Source organism: Lagopus leucura, unplaced genomic scaffold, assembly GCF_019238085.1.
Source record: "Lagopus leucura isolate 7727_CA_CO unplaced genomic scaffold, USGS_WTPT01 Super-Scaffold_100083, whole genome shotgun sequence".
Lineage (NCBI taxonomy): Eukaryota > Metazoa > Chordata > Aves > Galliformes > Phasianidae > Lagopus > Lagopus leucura.
Window position 1 is genome coordinate 46948 of NW_024962318.1, and position 19127 is coordinate 66074.

The 19127-nt window shown below is 47.7% G+C and overlaps 1 protein-coding gene across 2 annotated transcripts in view; it reads left to right on the forward strand.

Annotated features, from left to right (window-relative positions):
• Positions 1 to 19068, forward strand: part of CTNNBL1 (catenin beta like 1) — a 39114-nt gene extending 20046 nt beyond the window's left edge. Inside the window, exons 11-16 of one of the 2 annotated variants that reach the window (XM_042887390.1) lie at positions 2491 to 2672; positions 6321 to 6418; positions 7517 to 7597; positions 13379 to 13516; positions 14158 to 14230; positions 18815 to 19068. In XM_042887390.1, the coding sequence (XP_042743324.1) occupies positions 2491 to 2672; positions 6321 to 6418; positions 7517 to 7597; positions 13379 to 13516; positions 14158 to 14230; positions 18815 to 18903 (661 nt within the window). In that variant the 3' untranslated portion in view covers positions 18904 to 19068. The other variant, XM_042887389.1, reaches the window with a different exon arrangement.
• The last annotated feature ends 59 nt before the right edge of the window (positions 19069 to 19127 follow it).

Here is a 19127-nt window from a genome sequence, read left to right on the forward strand (position 1 = left end):
AGTGTGGCCGTGGAGCCTGCAGGCTACTTTGTACGTACAGAGAACACTTTGATGGCTGTTATCTGGAGAGCTGCCTGCGAGTATCACACTTCTGTACCTTTATATGTTCATGATAAACAACAAAGAATAGAGATGTCATTCAGCTGTGATTCACCACCTTACCCACAACAGGGCAGAATATTTTTCTCTCCCTCTGAAGGCTGGGGGGAAAGATCTGTTATTTTTGTATTTCCTCTAAAGACGGTTAATCATTGTTCCATAGTCTGTGCAGATGAAAGGACAAAGAGTTGAAAGTTTATTGACAACGATTCAAGATAGATAAGCTGTGTGAGAATAAAGATATCAGGCCAGAATCTCCATTACTGTCTTAGAGAACACAGGATTCTATATCAGCTGTGACCAAATACATCTTGCCACATTGTTCTGCTGATGGCCTCGTGCACAGAACTGTGGGCAAGCACAGCATCCTTCAGCCAAACATTTAACGTGCTCAGGAGATTCTCCCAGACAGTAATGAAAGCAGCACCACTGCCCATTATGCTGAGACTTCAAGTGTGTGGCCATCAGCATGGTGTGCTGCTGCTCTGTGGGCTCCTGGGCAGGCAGTGGTGGCACCTGAACGCAGCACTGTGTGGCTCTGCAATGCGAGGTGGCAGCTGCAGGGGGTGCTGAGAGGTCTGTGAGGATGGAGCTGTGGCAGGGGACAGGCAGCAGCTTGGGATTGGGGTGAGAGCTGTGATGTCTCCCGTTATTTGATTGCATCTCTGCTGCCATGGAGGCAGGGTGTTGGATGGAGCATCGTTGTACAAAGCAAGGGGGGAGCAAGAGGGTTTGGCGGGGGCTGGGCAGCACTGGAAAGTTTGCAGATGTCACGTAGAATTAATTTCAGTACTATCTGGGGGGTTAGGAAACACTTTTCTTTGCACACAGTCCTCCAGCCTTGCCTTAGTAACCTAGAAGCAGTTTGCCTTACAAAGCCAAAAGAGAGAAGAGCAGGCTTTTAGTGTCAGTTCTGTACATGCTGACATGAGGCTTTTATTGCTTCTGCTGTAAAATTGTGTTAGGGTTTGGAGGGGATGCAGCCTCTGGATTCCCTAGGGGGATGTGTCAAGAAGATTCTCTGTTGCCTAGGGAAAATGCATGGCTCTCTGTTACTATCTGAAGCTCACGGGAAAGTGCGTCGCTTGGGCAACGTGACCTCCTGCTCTGAAGCTCTGCTGTGACCCTCACAAAAACATTTGCTCTTGTGTAGCAAAAACGTGGTGAAAATGGACAGCTCTGTGCAGTTCCTCAAAGCTCAGCAATAATTATTTCAGGGTCTATTTTTCATGATTATTAAAATGCTTTAATGTTTTCTTGTCCTGCTGTTCCTAATGACCCTCTGGAAACTTGGACCATCTCTTTTTGAAGTCTTGTGGTTAATTAAACAGAGCCAATTTATACAGAGCTTTCCCATGAAATGTGGTAATTTTTGCCTGTATGTTGGTGAGAGATTGTGCTAATATGGGAAGTCCAAATAATGTTAGCACCTCTTCTTTTTAGAGTAATAAATTCCCTGAGACATGGAGGCATTAAAGGCGGAAACAATGGTTGTAAATAAAGCTGTAATTCAGGGTTCTCTATTAGACTGAAGTCACTCTCTGTTTGGTGATACTCGTGTGCTTGTCTCTGAATTAGTGTTCAGCTAAAAGTTACCTCAATAAACCGAGATGAGACTAAGATAAACGACTTGCCCTCCAGCAGAATAAATATTTCAAATAAAATCAACTCTAGACAGTCCAGTCAAGCAACTATTGATCTCTAAAAGCCTGAACTTAAACCCAATGAATATTCCAGAGATCAGCTCTGTGCAGCCTTCCTAAATGCTGATCAATATGCAATTACTTCCCCTGAAAACATTTCTTGTATTATCTAGCCTGAGAAGTACTTTATGCTCAGCTTTCTGTATAGGGAAGGTGGGGGTTTCTTCCTTCCAGCTGACCACCAGGCTGCGCTCATCAGGCACACTCCTTTATTAAAGTGAATTATTGCCAACTCTAAATCCTGGTCCTTGTGGAGGGACAGTATTTGTCTGGTGTACCCACCAGGGCTCCCCTGCCTGTTCTGTGCTAATGTTTGTAAGGTAGTAAAGCAATGACTTCCTCGGTAGTTGAGAGAGAATAAATATATGTATGCGTGTGTGTATATATATATATGTAAAATATAAAATGAAATAAAAAGAAAATAGGAAGTAGAAATAAAAATAATGAAAAGAGATGAGAAGATAATAGCTTGTCGTCAGCTGCAGTTGTGAAAAGAGCATCTGTCGGCGTAATGTGTTGGCTCCTTGAAGGAAATCTTGCTCAGAGCTTGTTCTCTGGCTCTCTGTGACTTCCCTTGTCACATTAATTTCCCTTTTCCTGCCGTCTCTTTGAAGTAGTGTAGTCCAAAGCTCTTCATGTCCCTGGGAAGTTTAAGTTGCACCTTTCTCTTTTTTTTTTCCCCCCACAGAGAAAAGAAGATTTCCCGCAGCAGTGCCCTGAAGGTGCTGGATCACGCCATGATTGGACCCGAGGGCACAGATAACTGCCACAAATTTGTTGACATTCTTGGCCTGAGGACCATCTTTCCACTCTTCATGAAATCACCCAAGAAGATCAAGAAGGTTGGAACCACTGAAAAAGAGCATGAAGGTAGGTCTGTTGCCAGCCCCATCGCTGCTGCTGCAGCTCCCAGCCTCGTGCAGCCTGCCTGTTCACTGCTGCTGTGCTGGCTGCTGATGACATGCTTGCCCTGCTTGTTTTGGTATCAGCAGTTCCTGGCAATTCCATTTCATGTGCTGTTAATAAGTTATTTTACTCCTGTAGGGTCTGTTGTTTGAAGCTCTTAACTCTTTGATGCAAAACTCTTTTGAAAAGAGTAATGAGGCAACTACAAATGTCACCTCAAAAGCAGTGTTTTCGTGGCTCTGGGCACTGAAGTGTGACTCGATGAACATCAAGCATTGCAGAAATAAACTGCACGCTTTTGAAGTAGCTTTTTTTTTCTATTCTTCCCTCTCTCTCCTGAAAAATTCTGTCTAAACAAAAATGTGCTCTGGAATATTACTGCGAGACCCTGTGAATCTGGGGTCACAGCCAGCCTGCTTCTGGTAACATCACCATTTCCATTTTGTTAATCCTTGACTACTCTTTGGAAGAAGCTGTAAATACTTCCAGTGATGCCTGAGATGTTGTGCCTGTTCATTACTCCTCCTGGTTCTGTAAAAGATGAATATTGTCAAGAGCTCATGAGGTGTGAGTGGGTCTCAGGCTTGCCCAGTATCCATCCCTAACTGCTGCAGCAAGCTGTGGGAGAGCAGCTGGAAAACAGCAACAAAAAGGGAGCTCTTAACCTTGGCACCAGGTCAGTGCAGTTGGAATCAGACACCCAGCATCCCCAGGAGGAGAGGTGGGGAGGGGATGCCTCCTGCTGCCCTGCACGTGGAGCTTGTTGCCTGGGGCAGCAGCAGAGCTGGGGCAGGTTGGGCAGACTGCAGCGGGTTGTTCCTTCCTGGCAGGCAGGGTGCTGAGGAGAAGTGACAGATTCAGCAAGTGGCTGTTTTCTTCTTGAAAAATGTGCCAGTGGTGAGCTGGTAACAGTGCATTTGTTTTGGAGCACCATCAGAAAGTTGCTAACATTACATTAATGAGGGTAATGGCTTGGCAAGGCAGCTCCTGGAAGGTGATGCTGAGGGGATGGTTCTGTGGTTGTGCTGAAGTGATGGAGGCTGGGGGTGCTTTGAGATCTTCATCTGTTGTATGAAAATGCAATTATTTGGTTCTTCTTACCCACAGAAGGCTCGAGCTAGAATATGGGCTGCTGAGTAGTGAGATCTGGGTCTGCAGCCTGCGCCACTGACTTAACTTTTCATTCTGCTTCATCTGCAGCTGACATCCATGTGCAGCATTGGCTGCTGCGAGCATCAGGTAGCAGCTTGGGGAGCCATAAAGAGATCGGAATAGTTCCCTGAAGGGACCTACTTCTGTAATAGAAAAAAGCAAATCTGCCTTTGGGAAAATGGGGTTATCTGTGCAAATGGCCTTCACTGATATTCAGAAGAATGTTTGTTCACTAATATTCAGAAGAAATGCTGGGCGTTAATATATTGAATTTCAGAATGAGTTTTATTAAAATAAACTCAAATGCTGTGGTGCCAAATCTGGTCTTTTTTGTAAGAATAAGACTGATCTTCTGCTGGGATAGCATTCCTGTATGTGTCAGTGTGTCTGATGAAGAAGCATCCCCTTAGAGGATTAACGGGGGTCGCTTTGTAGTGGAAGCATTGGTGAAGCAGCTCTGAGGGATCAGCACTGTGTGCAGCACTGCAGGGCTCTGCTGGGACGTGGGCACCCCGGGGGCAGGGACTCCCCTGGTGCCTGGATGCATTCCCCAGCAGTGCTGTGTGCGTAGGCTCTGGGTAATTCTTCAGGTGTTTGGGGGTGAGATTGGAAGTAATACTTCTGTATTGCAGATTTTTGGAATGCAGGTGATGTGGTATTGAATGCTGTGTTTCAAAACCGCTCACAGAGCTGGTCAGCATATCTCAGCTGTCCATAAAGGCAGAAGGATTTGGGGCTCTGGACTTCCCAAGCCAACTGTCAGATCCAAGTGCTGGATTCCAACTTGAAATTCTTGAGCAGACTCAGTGAGCTAAAAATAGAGAGCAGCAATTCCTTCTGAATTAGAGAGGCTGTGGCGAAGCAATCAGAGCTTGTTTGATGGGCTGCATGTTCTGCTCTTTCTCTATACGGTTATTGCGGTCTAGTTTTGCTCACTTGGAGAGTCTAATGAACTATAAAAGGATGTTTGTTCAATTCATCTTAATTTAAATGCCTTCTCTTGACTTAGATGTCAGTTTTACTTAGGAATACTTAATTTGATAACCTGAGAAATTAGTTCAGCCAATTTCCAAATGAGAATTCCTATTGCTGTGGGTTTTTTGCCTATTCACCCTCCAGCAGGAAGGAAGCCTCCCTTGGAGCCTGTCAGCTGCACACAACCTTTAAAAACAACGGCAGCAGAACCTGTTCCTTAGTTAGTATGCTCTTACTCTTCTGCGACGCACGTTGAAAGTTGGCAAAGCCCTTGGGAATGAATACCTGCACAGATAAGTTCCCTGAGCATGGAGAACTGAAAGGGCAGCAACAGAACAGCAACCTGATAGCAAATGTCTTTGGTGAAAGAAAGGCCTTCAGTCAGAAGGCAGGAGGCATCTTTGTTTGGTGGCCTACTGAAATGAACACCCAGGGTATGCATCAGTCTGCTTAACCAGACCTTTATCGTGCCAATTTGTTACTTTTGCCATCAGCTTTTCCAAACAGGACAGGAATTTGTTGTTTGAATGAGCCGTGATGCAGAGTGCAGTGTTGTATGTGCATCAGTTAAAGTTAGCATTCTTTGTTGCAAGAAATCACAAAAATGAGCTTTTCTCAGTCATTGGAATTTTGTCCTATGCAAAGCTTTGTGTTCTGATTGCTGCTTGCTGGGCTCTGCGTTTGGGGTTGGACCTTTCCAGGCCCCATTTGCAGATTGGTAACATTGTTATTTCATGCCACTGTCAGTGTTTCCAAATAAGATTTTTCTTTGCAAAACGTTTTGAGATACCTAGAAGGCTTCTCCTTACAAATGTGAGTTATTCGGGCATGTGAAAGCAGGTAAGCCTGCAGGATGCTCCAGCACTTGAGCAGCATGTCCTGGTTCTGCAGTAATGCTGTAAAGGGACTGGAGCACCAGCAGAGCATGGGAGTGGAATCTCCTGTGGTTCCATGGCAGTGCTGTGCAGCCTCTGTCTGTATGGTGTGTGCATCTGGCACCTGTGCAGGAGCTCAGGGTCACCCCCATGGCCCCATACTGGGTGCACTAAGCCACCTGTGCCAGAGGTGCCAGAGCTCTGGAACTGTCAGTAGCAAATATCCCCTGAGGTCTTGCTTAGGTTGTATGTAGGTGGTACTTTCTGTGTCATGCTCTTGGGCTGCACGCCAGCCTGGGTGCTTGCACTGATACAGAATCTGTGCTCCATGTAAGCCACTTTTTCCAGGGTGGCTGAGGAAAAGCAGAGTCAGTGCAGCAGGGCTGGGGAAGCCTTCTTGGCTTGCTTGTGGATGGGAGCTGCCCACACACCCCACAAACACAGTTTGCTGCTTGCACTGCTGTGCTGCTCCCGCTCACTGTGCTGGAAAGGAAACCCAGCTCATCGAGGCTATGTGTGGGAGTGGTAATAGTAAATTTGATGGCATGTTACAGAGAAAATACATCCTTACTTCTGATCTCAGCATGCAGTTTTCATTTTGTTTCTCCAGAACATGTCTGCTCCATCCTGGCCTCCCTCCTGCGAAACCTGAGAGGGCAGCAGAGGACGCGGCTGCTGAATAAGTTTACAGAGAACGACAGTGAGAAGGTGAGCGAGTGAGTGTGCTGCTGTGTGCCTGCTGCCCTGCCTGCAGCCAACGGGCAGCAGTGCTGGGAGGGTGCCTGGTAAGGCCGGGTGCCTGCAGGCACGTGCTGAGTTACTAAAAAGCAGCCCCTGCTCCTGCACATGGAGACCTGTACGCTCATATGGCGTTGTTCTCTTGTTTCTGTTGCTGCCTGCAAACTGGAGAACAGGCAGTGCCTCTAGTGCTTGGCCTCCTGCATCATAAGCACTCTTGTTTCCTGATGTGTGTGGAAGCAGGGGCTCCCGGTGCTGTGCTGTGTCTCTCTGCTGAGGGCTGACCCTGTAACATGTTGTGCTGCCTCTGACAGGACCAGGCAGGGAAAGGTGCCTGTTTTATCTAGTGAAGCTCTTTTGTAGCAGTTCCAATAGTACACACTTAGCATTCTCCGTTCGTCTTCTAAAATGCCTTGCTTTGGTGGTGTTTAGTCTGGGAAATTCTATCCAAAGTATTTAGGTGATAGTGGATGGATCAAATAGCTGTGAAACAGTAACAGCAGCTTTTGCAAACCAGTAGTTCTCAGGGGATTTGTAAATTCCGCCGCTGGGGAAAAGCTGGTTCTTCTGTATTTCTCATCAGTGTGTTTTAAAGGTGTTTTTTCATAACTCATTCTACCAATTGCAGAACATTTCCTGTCATTAGGAAGGGTTTCAGTTGCCTGATACAGGGAGCAGGAAAGCCAAGGTATCTCATGCGTTTAACAGAAGTTTGACAATTGCATCCATTTTAGACAGAAGAGTTCATTTAAAAAAGCAGGAGAGCTGGAGAACCAGAACAGAGAGAGAGAAAGAGGGAGAGTCAGGAACACATCTGTCTGCTTCCTTTTAGCTGGAGCTGATGAGGCTGTATTGTGATATGGGATTACATTCAGATGCTCACAGGCTCAGCATGCTCATCTGTCCAGCTCTTGCAGCAACCTTCCAGTGCATTCCTTCCTGTGATTGACAGAATTACCTGTTATTTTGCAAAGATTGCAGCTGGGAGGAAAACAGCATAGCATTAAGGATAAGATGATTGCATTGTTCTTTTTCTCTTGCTTAGGTCTATCTCTTCTGCCCTTGCAGGTTGATAGGCTGATGGAACTGTATTTTAAGTACCTGGATGCAATGCAGGCAGCTGATAAGAAGATTGATGGAGAGAAACATGTATGTATTGCATAAGTTGTATTACCACATGTCTTTGCTGCTTCTGCATGGGCACTGCACTGCACAGAGCTGCTGATCTGCCAGCTGCCCTCCCTGATTCATCCCCATGCTGTTACCCTTCAGCTTTTATTGCCTCCAGCTTCTGGTTCCCTCAGATGAGATGGGCTGGGAATTCACTCTCAGCAGTGTTTCTGCCATTTCTTAGGGTGAATTTTACTAGGAGGGCTTAAGTCTGTGCTTTGCTGTGCCTTCACTTCTACTTGGCTGAGATGTTGCTTGTTTTGGCAGATGGAGAGTAAGTGAAATGCAGAGAGACAATTACATGGTAATGTGCGAGGATTCCTACCCTGGTCTACAGAGTTCTGATCGCCTGCAAGGAAACCTCTATTTTGATTAGCTAGACGAGGCCAGAGCCAAAGCCTGGTGCTCTCTGAGCACACCAGCAGCAAATCGTTTTGAATAACACGAGCTTGGGTATCGCACAGTACTTTCTTGGAACTGAGTCTGGAACAGACTTTGTGGAAGAGAACGAGCTGTCGGAGTCAGGAAGCAGCTTGCAGAGCTGTTAGCGAGCTTGGCGTGCTTCCCACAAGATTATCTGTATCAGCACAGAGGAGGGCATGAGATTGATTAGTGCTGACGGAGATAATCACCGCAGCGCCGTCCCCCTGTGGGCACTCGGCGTGCCCCGGCTGCAGCCCCCAGCAGCCTCACAGGCAGCCGTCCCCACGCTGCCAAGGCTGCTGCTCTGAGCACCAGCAGACATGCAGGGGGGCACCGGAGCTCAGCAGCAAAAGGCACGGGGCTGAGAGATGAATGGAGCTGCTGCTGCCAGTGCCTGGGCTCCATATGGACAGCTGCAGCCTCGCAAACGGACGGTGGCCTGGAGACAAATGGCCTTTCCCCTCTTCTGCTATCCCTCTGCTCTCCATTCATCCACCTCAAAACAGAAGAAATTATTTACTCTCTGTGTTTCGACGTTGGTGTGTGGGTTTTAGAACTCAAGAAGCAAAGCTATTTTTTTTTTCCTGGCTGAAATCTCACAGTGTTTGGGCAGCTGCTGTACAGAGCTCTTAAAGGCAGCACGCAGAGCCAGTGTGTGTGTACTCTGTATCCAAGGAAGTCCTGAAGTAGCTACAGATGTTAACACCTGTAGCAAACAGCCAGCACAGAGCAGGGGGTTTGGGTTGAAGGGAGTCGTTCGGGTGTGAAGCAGCTTGTATAGAAGCTATTTGATTAATAATAATGTTCCATTCATGTTTAGTGGGACACAGGAGAAGGGAAAACGTAAGTGTTCAGGTTTTCCTCTCATATCCAGAAGCCAGTGTGCTTTTGCCCTGCTGCAGGGCTCTGCGGGCTGGCCTGGCTGCCATAAATGGATCTCAGTTCTTCGCTCCTATTAGTGCTAGTAATAGGATTTGGCAGAAACATCCCACATGTGCTTTGACCTTCTGCAATATATTTCAACAGAAAATATCAAAGTGTTGTGCTGAGATTTACTCATGCTGCATGTCACCCCTGAGAAGCAGATTTGTACTCCGCATGGGAAGGACGCTGGTTTTCAAAGCAGTGTTCAGAGCCTGGTGGTAAAGATTAGAAGGCTTGGAGGCTGGGCTGGACTAGACTGGAAGTTTGTCCAGTTCCAATCCCGATCACCTCTAAGCACCACAGGTGATAGCGTGTCACCAAGCTACTATTTTCACTTGTGTCCCCACTCCACAGCTGGGAGATAAAATGTTTTCCTATTTCTCAGAGTAGTTGTGAGATTAAATGCCCTAAAATATGTGCACCGTGTTGTTTGTGTTCTGGTGACAGGTCCATAAACTTGAATTACATCCAGTACTATCATCACATGTCCCACAGCTCCACTTTTCCCCAAACTAAGTAATTCTCAGCAGAACTAACATCTTTGTCTGTTCCAGCATGGAACAGAGTCTTTCAAAGTTTGTTATTATTGTTAGAGCTGCTTTGTGAGGTCTTTTAAGCAGGGAGTGCATCAGCACAAATGTTCTCTGGGCTCTCCGACGCACAGGTCCCCAGTGACAGAGAAATGCCAAAGCAGCATTAGATTTTTATTATTATTATTATTATTCTGTTTTGTGTGCGCTGGCAGGGCAGTAAGCAGCAGGTGAATAAGCTGCTCTCTGAATAGTACAGAATAAGGTCTGTCTAAGTATTACCTGATAACTCTTATCCTTTGTAAGACAATAACATAAAGCACCAGGAACTTAGAATCACCCTGTTCTGGTAGCTGCTGGTGAACTCCTCCATCAGAAGGGGTCAGAAATGTATCTGCTCTGCTTTGTGTGCCTTCCAGTTCTGATTGGGGCCCAGGGTTTCAGAGTGCATTAGTGGTTATTTGCAGTCATTATGAAGTACGTTTCTGCTTTCCAGAAATAAATTGCCTTTTATTTTTTTCCCCAACATCCTGAGTGGGGTTAGAATATTGGGCACGGTGTTCATAAAATATGATGTTGAGCTTCACTTCTCACTTGGAACACTCCTGGGGTTATGGATTTCTTTGGTACTCAGCATTCTAAAATGGTCAGTGGGAAATGGTCTGCTGAGATTTGAAGAGGCTCTGGTGGATTCCTCAGGCAGAGGCGGGCAGAAGCTGTCATTCTGCCCATCAGCCCAGGGAGCTGCCTGCCTCTGATAGGATTTATGGGCTGCTTTAGTGTTTGTAGTTGTTGCTCATGAATCATTGAAGTGGATGTGTGAACACAGTCCTGCAGATGCTAGGCTTTGTCACTTGGGGGGCTTTTGACCTTCCTCTGGTGGTTGAGGACATTGTTAGTACTCCAGAAGCCAGGAATATGGATTCTATGCTGCCCCAAAGGAGAGAAGAAAAAAAAGAGAGACAATGAGATTTTACAGGTTCAGCCTATCCTGAGGAGAGAGAGAAAGAGAGATTTGAGTCTGATGGACAGAGTATCCTGGTGTAAGTCTTGCATTACAAGAAGTGGAAACCTGATTATACAAAGAATGATTGAAGGTATCATACCTGGAGTTTTATCTTCAGTAGTGCAGCCGGCATAAGAAGCTCCTGCCCTTGCAGTTCTCTTCCCTTTCCTTTCTTTTAGTGATCTGGTTTATAGCTCAGCCCTTCAGACTGGCAGTGAAGGCGTGGGAATTGCTGAGAGTAGGAGGGAGGGGAGGAATTTTTTAAGCCAGCTTTTTGCAAAGAGCAGTTGTTGTAAAACTGCATCATGAATCTGGACGACGAGACAGAACGTGGTCCAGCAGGGGAGCATCCCTTCTTTTCCTGTTACCCGGCTGTTTGCTTCCGTGGGATCTGTTCAGAAGTGATCAGAGAAGATAAGGCCACGATTAGCTTAATTGCTGTGAGAAGGATTGCTTTGCTGCGAGCAAAGTCTGCTCTCAGCCTTGCTGAGGAATGGTGGCTGATGCCTGAGGAAGGAGGAGGATGCAGAGAATGCTTTGGGCCCTGATGCGTTGGCTGCGTGGAGCAGATGTGATCCCTGGTGCAGCAGCAGCTGATCCATTGTATCTTCAGTTTTTGAGTCTTTACCTGACACCCTGAGGCCTGTCAGTCCTGCCTCATTAGTGCGAGAGAAGCTCATTTTAGCTTCACAGAAGCCCATCTCATTGCTGTCTTCTCCCATCAGCAAGGGGCATCTCAGCACATATTGCTGGCAGATTAGAAATGGCATCTGAGTGCTCATTTGGAGGTTAGCGACTTGACAGCTTTGAAAGAGAGACAAAGTGGAAAGGTGGCTATTTGGTACTGTACGGAGGCAGATTAGCATTTAGAGGCTGCTGGTGGTTTTTTTATTGTTTTTAATAATAAAAAGGATGTGGAAAAAAGCACCTAAAACTCTACCTGTGTTCTAATTCGTATCTGCTTAATTCACTGGCACAAAATTATTTTGCTTCTGTGTTGAGAGGGGCTCTTAAGGCTGCTGCCTTCCCTGCGTAATCAAATCGGCGCTTGTCTGGATTCTGCTCCTGTGATCACAGTGTTGGGATCAGAATGCAGAGCAGAAATGGCCTTTGTTTCCTGCTCTGGCGATTCAGAATCCTTGTTGCCTCTCGATGTTTTTCTGTTCAGGAGTTTAGTGCTGTTGAGAAGAACAGCCACTGAGCCTGTGTGCACTGAGAGCATAAGCAGTGGTTTTGGGAGTGAGCGCCTTGTCTTTTTCCTCAAACGAGGTTTTTGGATGTTTCATTGAATAGCTGCCTGCCTCTGGTTGCCAAACTCAACATTCTTCAGCTTTAGAGCCCAGATTTGGCCAGATTCGTTCAGTTTGGCATCCTAGGGTGAGGAAAGTTGCTGCTTGCACAAAATTGGATTTCTTCTTTTCTGGCAGGAGCTTGCCTGCAGGTTTTGCCCAGTCACGCCTGTGCCTGTGATTTTGAGAGTCTGGAGTGAATGGCAGTCGTGCAGATATCAGTGTTGAGGCATCCTGAGCCTGTGCAGTTGGCTTTACAGCATTGGTAACTAGGCATTGTTCCTTAAACTTGCCTCATCCTCTCATTGGCAAACTGGGTTCTTAGGAGGAATGGGAAAGCATTTCATCACCTGTGCTTTCTATGTTCAATTTTGGGAGGCAGCAATAAAAATGGCAGCTCAAAGTCACTTAATCAGATGTGTGTCTGATGAAGCCCAGTGTGCAGGGCTGATGTTCCTTCCCGTGCCTGGAAAACTCTCCCTGTGATCAGACAGAAGGGTTTGGTTTGACGAAACGAGAAGATCTGGTGGCTGAAATCAGCTTTGGTGCTGGTGACCTTGTGTGTGTTTGCCTGGAGCGTGTGTGCGTGAAGGAAGCTCTGTGAGCATTACAGGTACAGTGCTCTCACTGGTGATGGCTCTAATGAGGAAATATTGCTCTGCTGGTGCGTGCCCACCTGCCAGCCTGCTGCATAATAAATCACACGGGCTGCAGCGAGCTCGCAGGGTGTGACAAGCTGCTTCCTTTATCCAAAGACAAAAACAAAAACCAAACCCCCGAAATGCAAAAGGTCGTACGTGGCATCAGTGATTGCACTCTGTTGGTTGCTGAGAAAAGTCAGGGTGGGCTCACCCTGTGACGTGGAAGGCCTCTCTCTGCAGGGAGCTGCTCAGGGCTCGTTGCTGGGCTGCTTTGCTGCTGTTGTGAACCAGCAAGTGCTCTGTCTGAGGATGGAGCAGCCTCCTGCATTCCGCCTTCGGGCTCTTTGTGGCCTCTAGCAAAGCACCCTCTGTGCAGGCAAAGGAAGAACCATCCTGTGGAAGCAGAGCTCTTGTGCTGGCCCAGCCAGCGGTTCTGGAGGAGAATGGCTGCGAGTAGTGAAACTGTACCTGTGCAGAAGTTGAGACCTGATTTCTTATCCAGCAGTCAGTGATGAAGTTAGGAGGTCTGTAGGGCTTTGAGCTGCTGGAGTCGCGTTCTGCACTGCTGAACAGCACCCTCAGATGGCCAGTAAAGGAGCATGGGTTTTGTTCCACCTTGACAAAGAACTGGTCTGTTTCCTATTCACAGTCTCCGATCACTCGGTTTAGAAGTGTAATTTCTGTGTTGAAATTAAAACGTTAGCTTGTGGATGGACACACTTCACACCAGCAGAGACAAGACTGTGTTCAGAATTGAGTGAAATGTTTTGTGGATTTAAATACGTGATCAAAGGGAGTACTTCTGTGGCAAGAAGTGTATGGATGTTTTGGGAGAACAAAGCATTTCTTAAGGAACTGCAAATATCACCAGCATCACTCATCACTGTGAGTGATGGGAAGTTCTCTGAGAGGCAGCCTTGACCCCTTTTCTGTGCGTTGCTTTCCAGGACATGGTGCGCCGAGGAGAGATAATAGATGATGACATGGAAGACGAATTCTATCTCCGCCGCCTGGATGCTGGTCTCTTTGTTCTGCAGCTCATTTCCTACATCATGGCAGAAATCTGTAATGCCAATGTTCCCCAGGTAAAGCTGTGTACAGAGCTGATGGATCGCCGTGTTTCCATCTGTGATACAAATGAGACTAATCCTTGCAAATATTGGTCGCGTGATATAATAATGAAAAATATTGCATGATACAAGCAAGGCTATCTTTGCAAATATTGCCTCTTAATTCCTTTTTTTGGGAGGAATCTTGCTTGTTGCCCTGTGTCCATGCAGCTTTGTGAAGTTACAGCAGTGAGGAGGGCAGTAGTAGGTACAGGAGCTGGTGGTTACCACTGAGTTCATGCAGACTGCCATGAGCAAGGTCACAGTTAGAAACTGGAGGGCCCTGTTTATACCACTGCTTGAGTGCTGAAAGGGAATATCTCTTGGAAGGCCTCTCAGAGACACAGACTGCAGATGGGGACTTTTTCTGACCTCTGTGAAATACTGCATTTTTTTTTTGGCATGGCTGTGTTGGGGTTTGTGGCTGTATCTTGTGGTTACCTACATGTATGCCATTGTACTTTCCTGAATGTTTTAAGTGCTCTGGGACTGCAGACCAGCAAGGCTGAACTGGCTTTTGTGGTTCTTGTGGTTTCCACTCAAAAAGAGTGGAAAAAGTGGGGTTGTGCATGGCTTTGTGTTCTGATGAAGATTCCTTCCTTCTCTTTCCTGATCAGATCCGTCAGAGAGTCCATCAGATTCTGAACATGAGAGGCAGCTCCATTAAAATCGTTCGACACATACTGAAGGGTGAGTTGAGATATTCCTGTGCGTGTTTCATTCTGTACCAGGGACAGTTTGGTCAGGGCTCTGTAGGATGAGCCTTCACACACCATTCTCCCAGATTTCAGGAGCATCTCTGAGCAGCAATTATGATGTGAGATCTGACCAGGGCTGAAATCCTTGATAAGAGCCTTGCCTTGGAGTTAAGATGCTTGCTGTTGTCTGCTGTCATGTAATGCTACAGCACTTCATGCTGCTGTCAGCTGCAGGCTCACTGGCCCACGCTAGAATGCTAGAGTAAATATTTAAGAGAAGTGCATACACATGCTAGAGGAAAGAATAGTGGAGTCTCATCTTTCATTAACATGGCCCTGCTCTTTACCATCTGCACCATATTGGTATCCGTGGCGTATTTGTCTTGTTCTTAGTGTCAGATTAATATGGATTATAGCATTAAAGTATCCTCTGTAGCTTTAAAATGTAGCTGTTGTGATTTGCAGTCCTGATTCTAAAGTACTGCTTGTTATTTTGAATGCTTATGTTGAATTAGAGCAGTGCTTATTTGAGCTGTGTCTCTCATCTGTCGCCTGCTGTCCTTCAGCAGAAGCAGACAGTGAGACTGAGGGGGAGGGGACAGGGATCAGGGCTCTGTCTGCAGCCCAACCTGAGCTGCCAGCAACTGATCCATCGCCCCTGGGGGTGCCTCTCCTCATGTAGCAGAGGTCTGTGCTCCTGAGGGGCTGTGCAGGTCTTGGAGAGGAGGATTTCTCTCATGAAGAGAAAGAAAAGTTGTCAGCATGCTTGGGATTCTGGGCTTGGGGCCGTGTTGTTTCAGTCTCTCTGCTTTCTTTGGGAATAGCAATGATAGCAGGTATAAAAAAAATTTCTTTTAAAAAAAGAGTGATTTTCTGACAGCATGAGATTACCTGGAGCTACAGGCAGCTCTTTGGCCTCATTCTTCCCCAGAAAGTTCCCCAGAAGCAACGTTTGATGCTTCCTGCTTCCAAATGCCCATTTGCACCTTGGAACATGGCACATTTCTCCTTTCATGTGTGACCAAGGCCACAGGTGCTTGAGAGCCTTCCCTGCTCTGCACCTCGTGTGCCAGCACACCCCGTGTTCCCCTCTGTGCCTGTTGGCTCACATGCTGACTGGGGGCAGCTGCATGAACGCTTCATCCCATTCCTTCTTTCACAGACAGTGACTTGCATTGTGAAACTGTTGTAATGGTGTTATCGTGTCTGGTGAGCTGCTTAGAGAAATACAGATTGTACAGCAGTGTCAGCAGGGATGTGTTTGCTTTCTATAGAGACCTCAAATGGCACGTTAATAATAGGAATGATGGGTGCATTATTTGGGGCTTTCTCTTCAGCTCTTCCCCAGCTGTCACACTTGGCAGAGCTTTGAGATTCGTGCCGTCACAGTTGTCAGTAACTTTAGGAAGGAACTTCTTGGTGGGTCCTTGGGAAGCGCAGGGCTGGGGTGCCCCGAGGTTCCTGCCAGGCAGGGGTTGCACAGAGCTCATCTGCCATCTTTGCTGGTCACATTTAGCTTTTGTTAGTAGTTACAGCCCTTTTATTGAGTACCTCATCAGCAAAGACTGGGCCAGCTGTAACTGGGGTTACACCACAGTCAAAGCCCTGCCTCTCCAGAAGAGCTGATCCATTGGGCACAGCTTGGCTGGGGGCACTGAGCAGCTTCTGGAACTGAAACAGAGGAGGCTATGTTCTAGAGGAGGGAGCCTTGCCCTTGGCTGAAGCGTTTCTGAGCTGGTTTGCAGCTTGCTCTCAGGACAGGTGAGGGCCAGTTTATTTTTACTTTTCGTTCGGTGTTTCGCTTCCGTTCAGGTTTTATTTTCTATTTTTTGCATACTAATTAGGTGCTTGGTTTTTAGTTTGATTTTATGGCCTACATATTCTCCATGTTTCTCTGGCAACCTGACAGCTGATGGGTCCCCTGGGGTTGCTCAGAATTACTTATGATGCAGGCAAGGAAGCAGGACTGTTTCTGTATGGTAGGACTTCCAGGGGGAGGAGCAGGCAGGGAGTGCTGGAGGCTCATCAGCTGCACTCCTGCAGGCTGACCACTTGCCCTGCAGTTTCTTTCCCTTGAAGATCAGCATCCCTGCAGCAGGACAGTCAGCTCATCCTCTGGAGATGTGGCTGAGCAGTGCATGTCGTGGCTGGAAGGAGTGCTTGGGGCAGGGAGCAGTCCCTGCAAACCCCAGGGCACCTCTGGGGCCTATGGAGAGCTGAGCCAACCTGTTAGTGTGTGTAACCAGCAAGGGGTGGCAGGGATGCTGTAAGGACGATGCTAAATTTGGCCTGTGGTCCCTCTGTATGTGCAGGCTTTATGGCTTCCAATATCCATTACAAGCTTCAATATTTCCTTATTGATTTTTACTGTTCTGTAACCATTGTATTTTGTCTAATGAAGCAGAAACTGATCTCAGGTCCTTTCCCTTTGTGTAGCTACAGCAATGTGTAAGCTCTGTTTAACTGTAGGCAAAGGGAGCTGATGTCTGATTTTTGCTGTCTCACTGAAGTGATGGAATTTTAAATAAGCAAGTAAATACAGAAAATCTCAATGGTGATTTTATTTTCTTTTTTAAGCCCAGTTCTGAGGGTTTTATCTGCTCTTGTCAAATCAATATCAACCACTGTTGGTACCCCAATAACAGCCTGCCCTGGGAGTCGCTGGGCTCGTGGGCCCGTGAAACCAAAATGCTCGGGAGGAAAAATGTGGAGCTTCTGGAGAAGGCAAAGGGAATCCGTGTCCTGCTTGTGCCTGCCAGGCCAGCAGCAGGGCACTGATGCTGGGGGCACACAGCAGCCCCATTGCCAGTGTGCCGTGCCCCCACAGCTGGTGGCTGTCACTGCAGGCAGCCTCCCTGCCACCGGGAGCAGCCAGGCACCAGGCAGCCACGCTGTCCTCATCCTCCAAGTGCTCAGCACCACCAGCAGCCAGGAGCAGCAGCAGCCAGGAGAGCGTCGCCCTTGGGCTGCAATAAACAAAGGCAGTTGCATCTGTTTCAGAGGCACTTAGAGTGACAAAGCACAGAAGTGTTTGTGGACAGTGCCTGTTCCCCCTGGGGATCTGTGTGACACAGAGCGCTCTGATAACCGCCCGAAGGGGACAGGGGAGCCTGAGCCCAGCGCTCACCTCATCTCCTAGGCTCCTAATCCTGTGCTGTGCTGGGGCTCAGCTCCCACCTGCGCTGTGCAGCCAAACTTTTGCCCCTGGGCTGCCCTGCAGGCAGCTCAGCAGGTGGCTATAGGGAGCACAGCCGGGAGCTTGCTGCTGCTTCGTTAGCGAGCCGGCGAGCTGCTCTGTCACCTGGAGGGAGACTTCCCTGCCTTCATCCCCTTCTCCAGGACTGAGAAGAAGCAGGATTCACCCGCAGCAAGCTGTAGTGCTACTGCCTGCTCTTGTTACAGGTACTGTAGCAGCTGATAAATATTAAAAGGACTTCTTCCTGAGGCGTTGGCAAAGAATTCTGCTTTTTGTATGTGGAGAGAGAGAGAGAGAGAATGCACACATGAGGGAAGTCTCCCACATCAGCTAACTTCTCCCTGTCCTCACTCCTTTCAGTGCTCCTATAATAAAGGCTTTGATAGAGCTCAGAGGCATGTAGCAGTGCTGAACGTATAAATATTAAAGCAAACTTTCTCCAGCAACTTACCATTCAGATGCTGAATGCAAGCTGTTCAGTTTGTTTAGGAAGAAGGGAAAGAAAAAGAGAGGGCGGAGGCTGGAAAACACCATCTAACCAGGCAGGCTGCACCTGATTCACTGAGATTTGTGCAGATCCCTGCTTTTTTTACAGCTTAAACCTGCTTTTCATTTTCCCTTTTTAAGCCATCTTTGAATATGTAGGTTCTGGTGACAGAAAGGAGCAAGCTGGGGAGGGAATGAGAGCGAGGAGCTTTAGGTGGATGTCAGGAGAGAGCTGCAGGGGAATTCCTGTCGTGCTGTGTTTGGCCATGTGGGCTGGCAAAGCCTTGATCAGGATCTAGCTGAAGGCAAGGCGTTTGCTTTATGGTTGAATCTTAATTGGTTTGTTTCCTTCCATAGGGTTAAAAACGCTCATAGGCTGGGGAATTGATCTCCTTTGGACCAGTTCTACAGAACTCCTCCTTCAGGTTGCTTGGAAAATGGACACATCAAACCTGAAGTTAGGGGAGTTTAACAAATGTGTAACAGCCTGACCTCCCCGGGGGCTGCTGGTGGCAGAGGAGACCGCCTCTGTGCTGGGCTTCTCGGGCTGAAAGCAGCCAGCCCCACAGCTCTGCACTTCACCAGGCGCTGCTGACTGCTCCTCCCGGGAGGTGGGGCGGCCTCACGGTCTGCCCTTGGGGAGCTGCACGTCCCAGTGCTGCTGAATGACGAGAGCATCGTGTTCCTCTTTAAGTCTCTCTTTGCTACCAAAGCTTTAATGAGGGTCGGCGGATGTTTGTTAGGCAAAGCTTTAACGCTTGGAGATGGGGAAAGAAAATCATCTCACATAAATTCCCATCCGCTTGTTTGCGGTGCGCATGGATTTCACAGGAGAGGTCGGCCGTCGCTGCCTGTGTGGCTCACAGCCTGTTTGTGCTGCTTTCTGTCCTGCAGAGTATGCAGAGAACATCGGGGATGGGAAGAACCAGGAGTTCCGTGAGAGCGAGCAGAAGCGGATCGTGGACCTGCTGGAGAACTTCTGAGGCTCAGGGCTGAGCTCTGCGCTTCCCGGGGCGACGCGGCCTCTGTTTCCCCTCCTGCTGCTGCTCTCTTCCAGCCTCTATTGCACGACGAAAGCCATGTTTCTATGAAACTATTCTACGTGAGATGTTGGAGATATTAAAGATCAGTTTGCTTTTTTCTTTTTATTCCCTTGTCCGTTCTGTAAGGCGTCTGCTGCGAGCTGGGTTACAGCTGCTTACCTTGC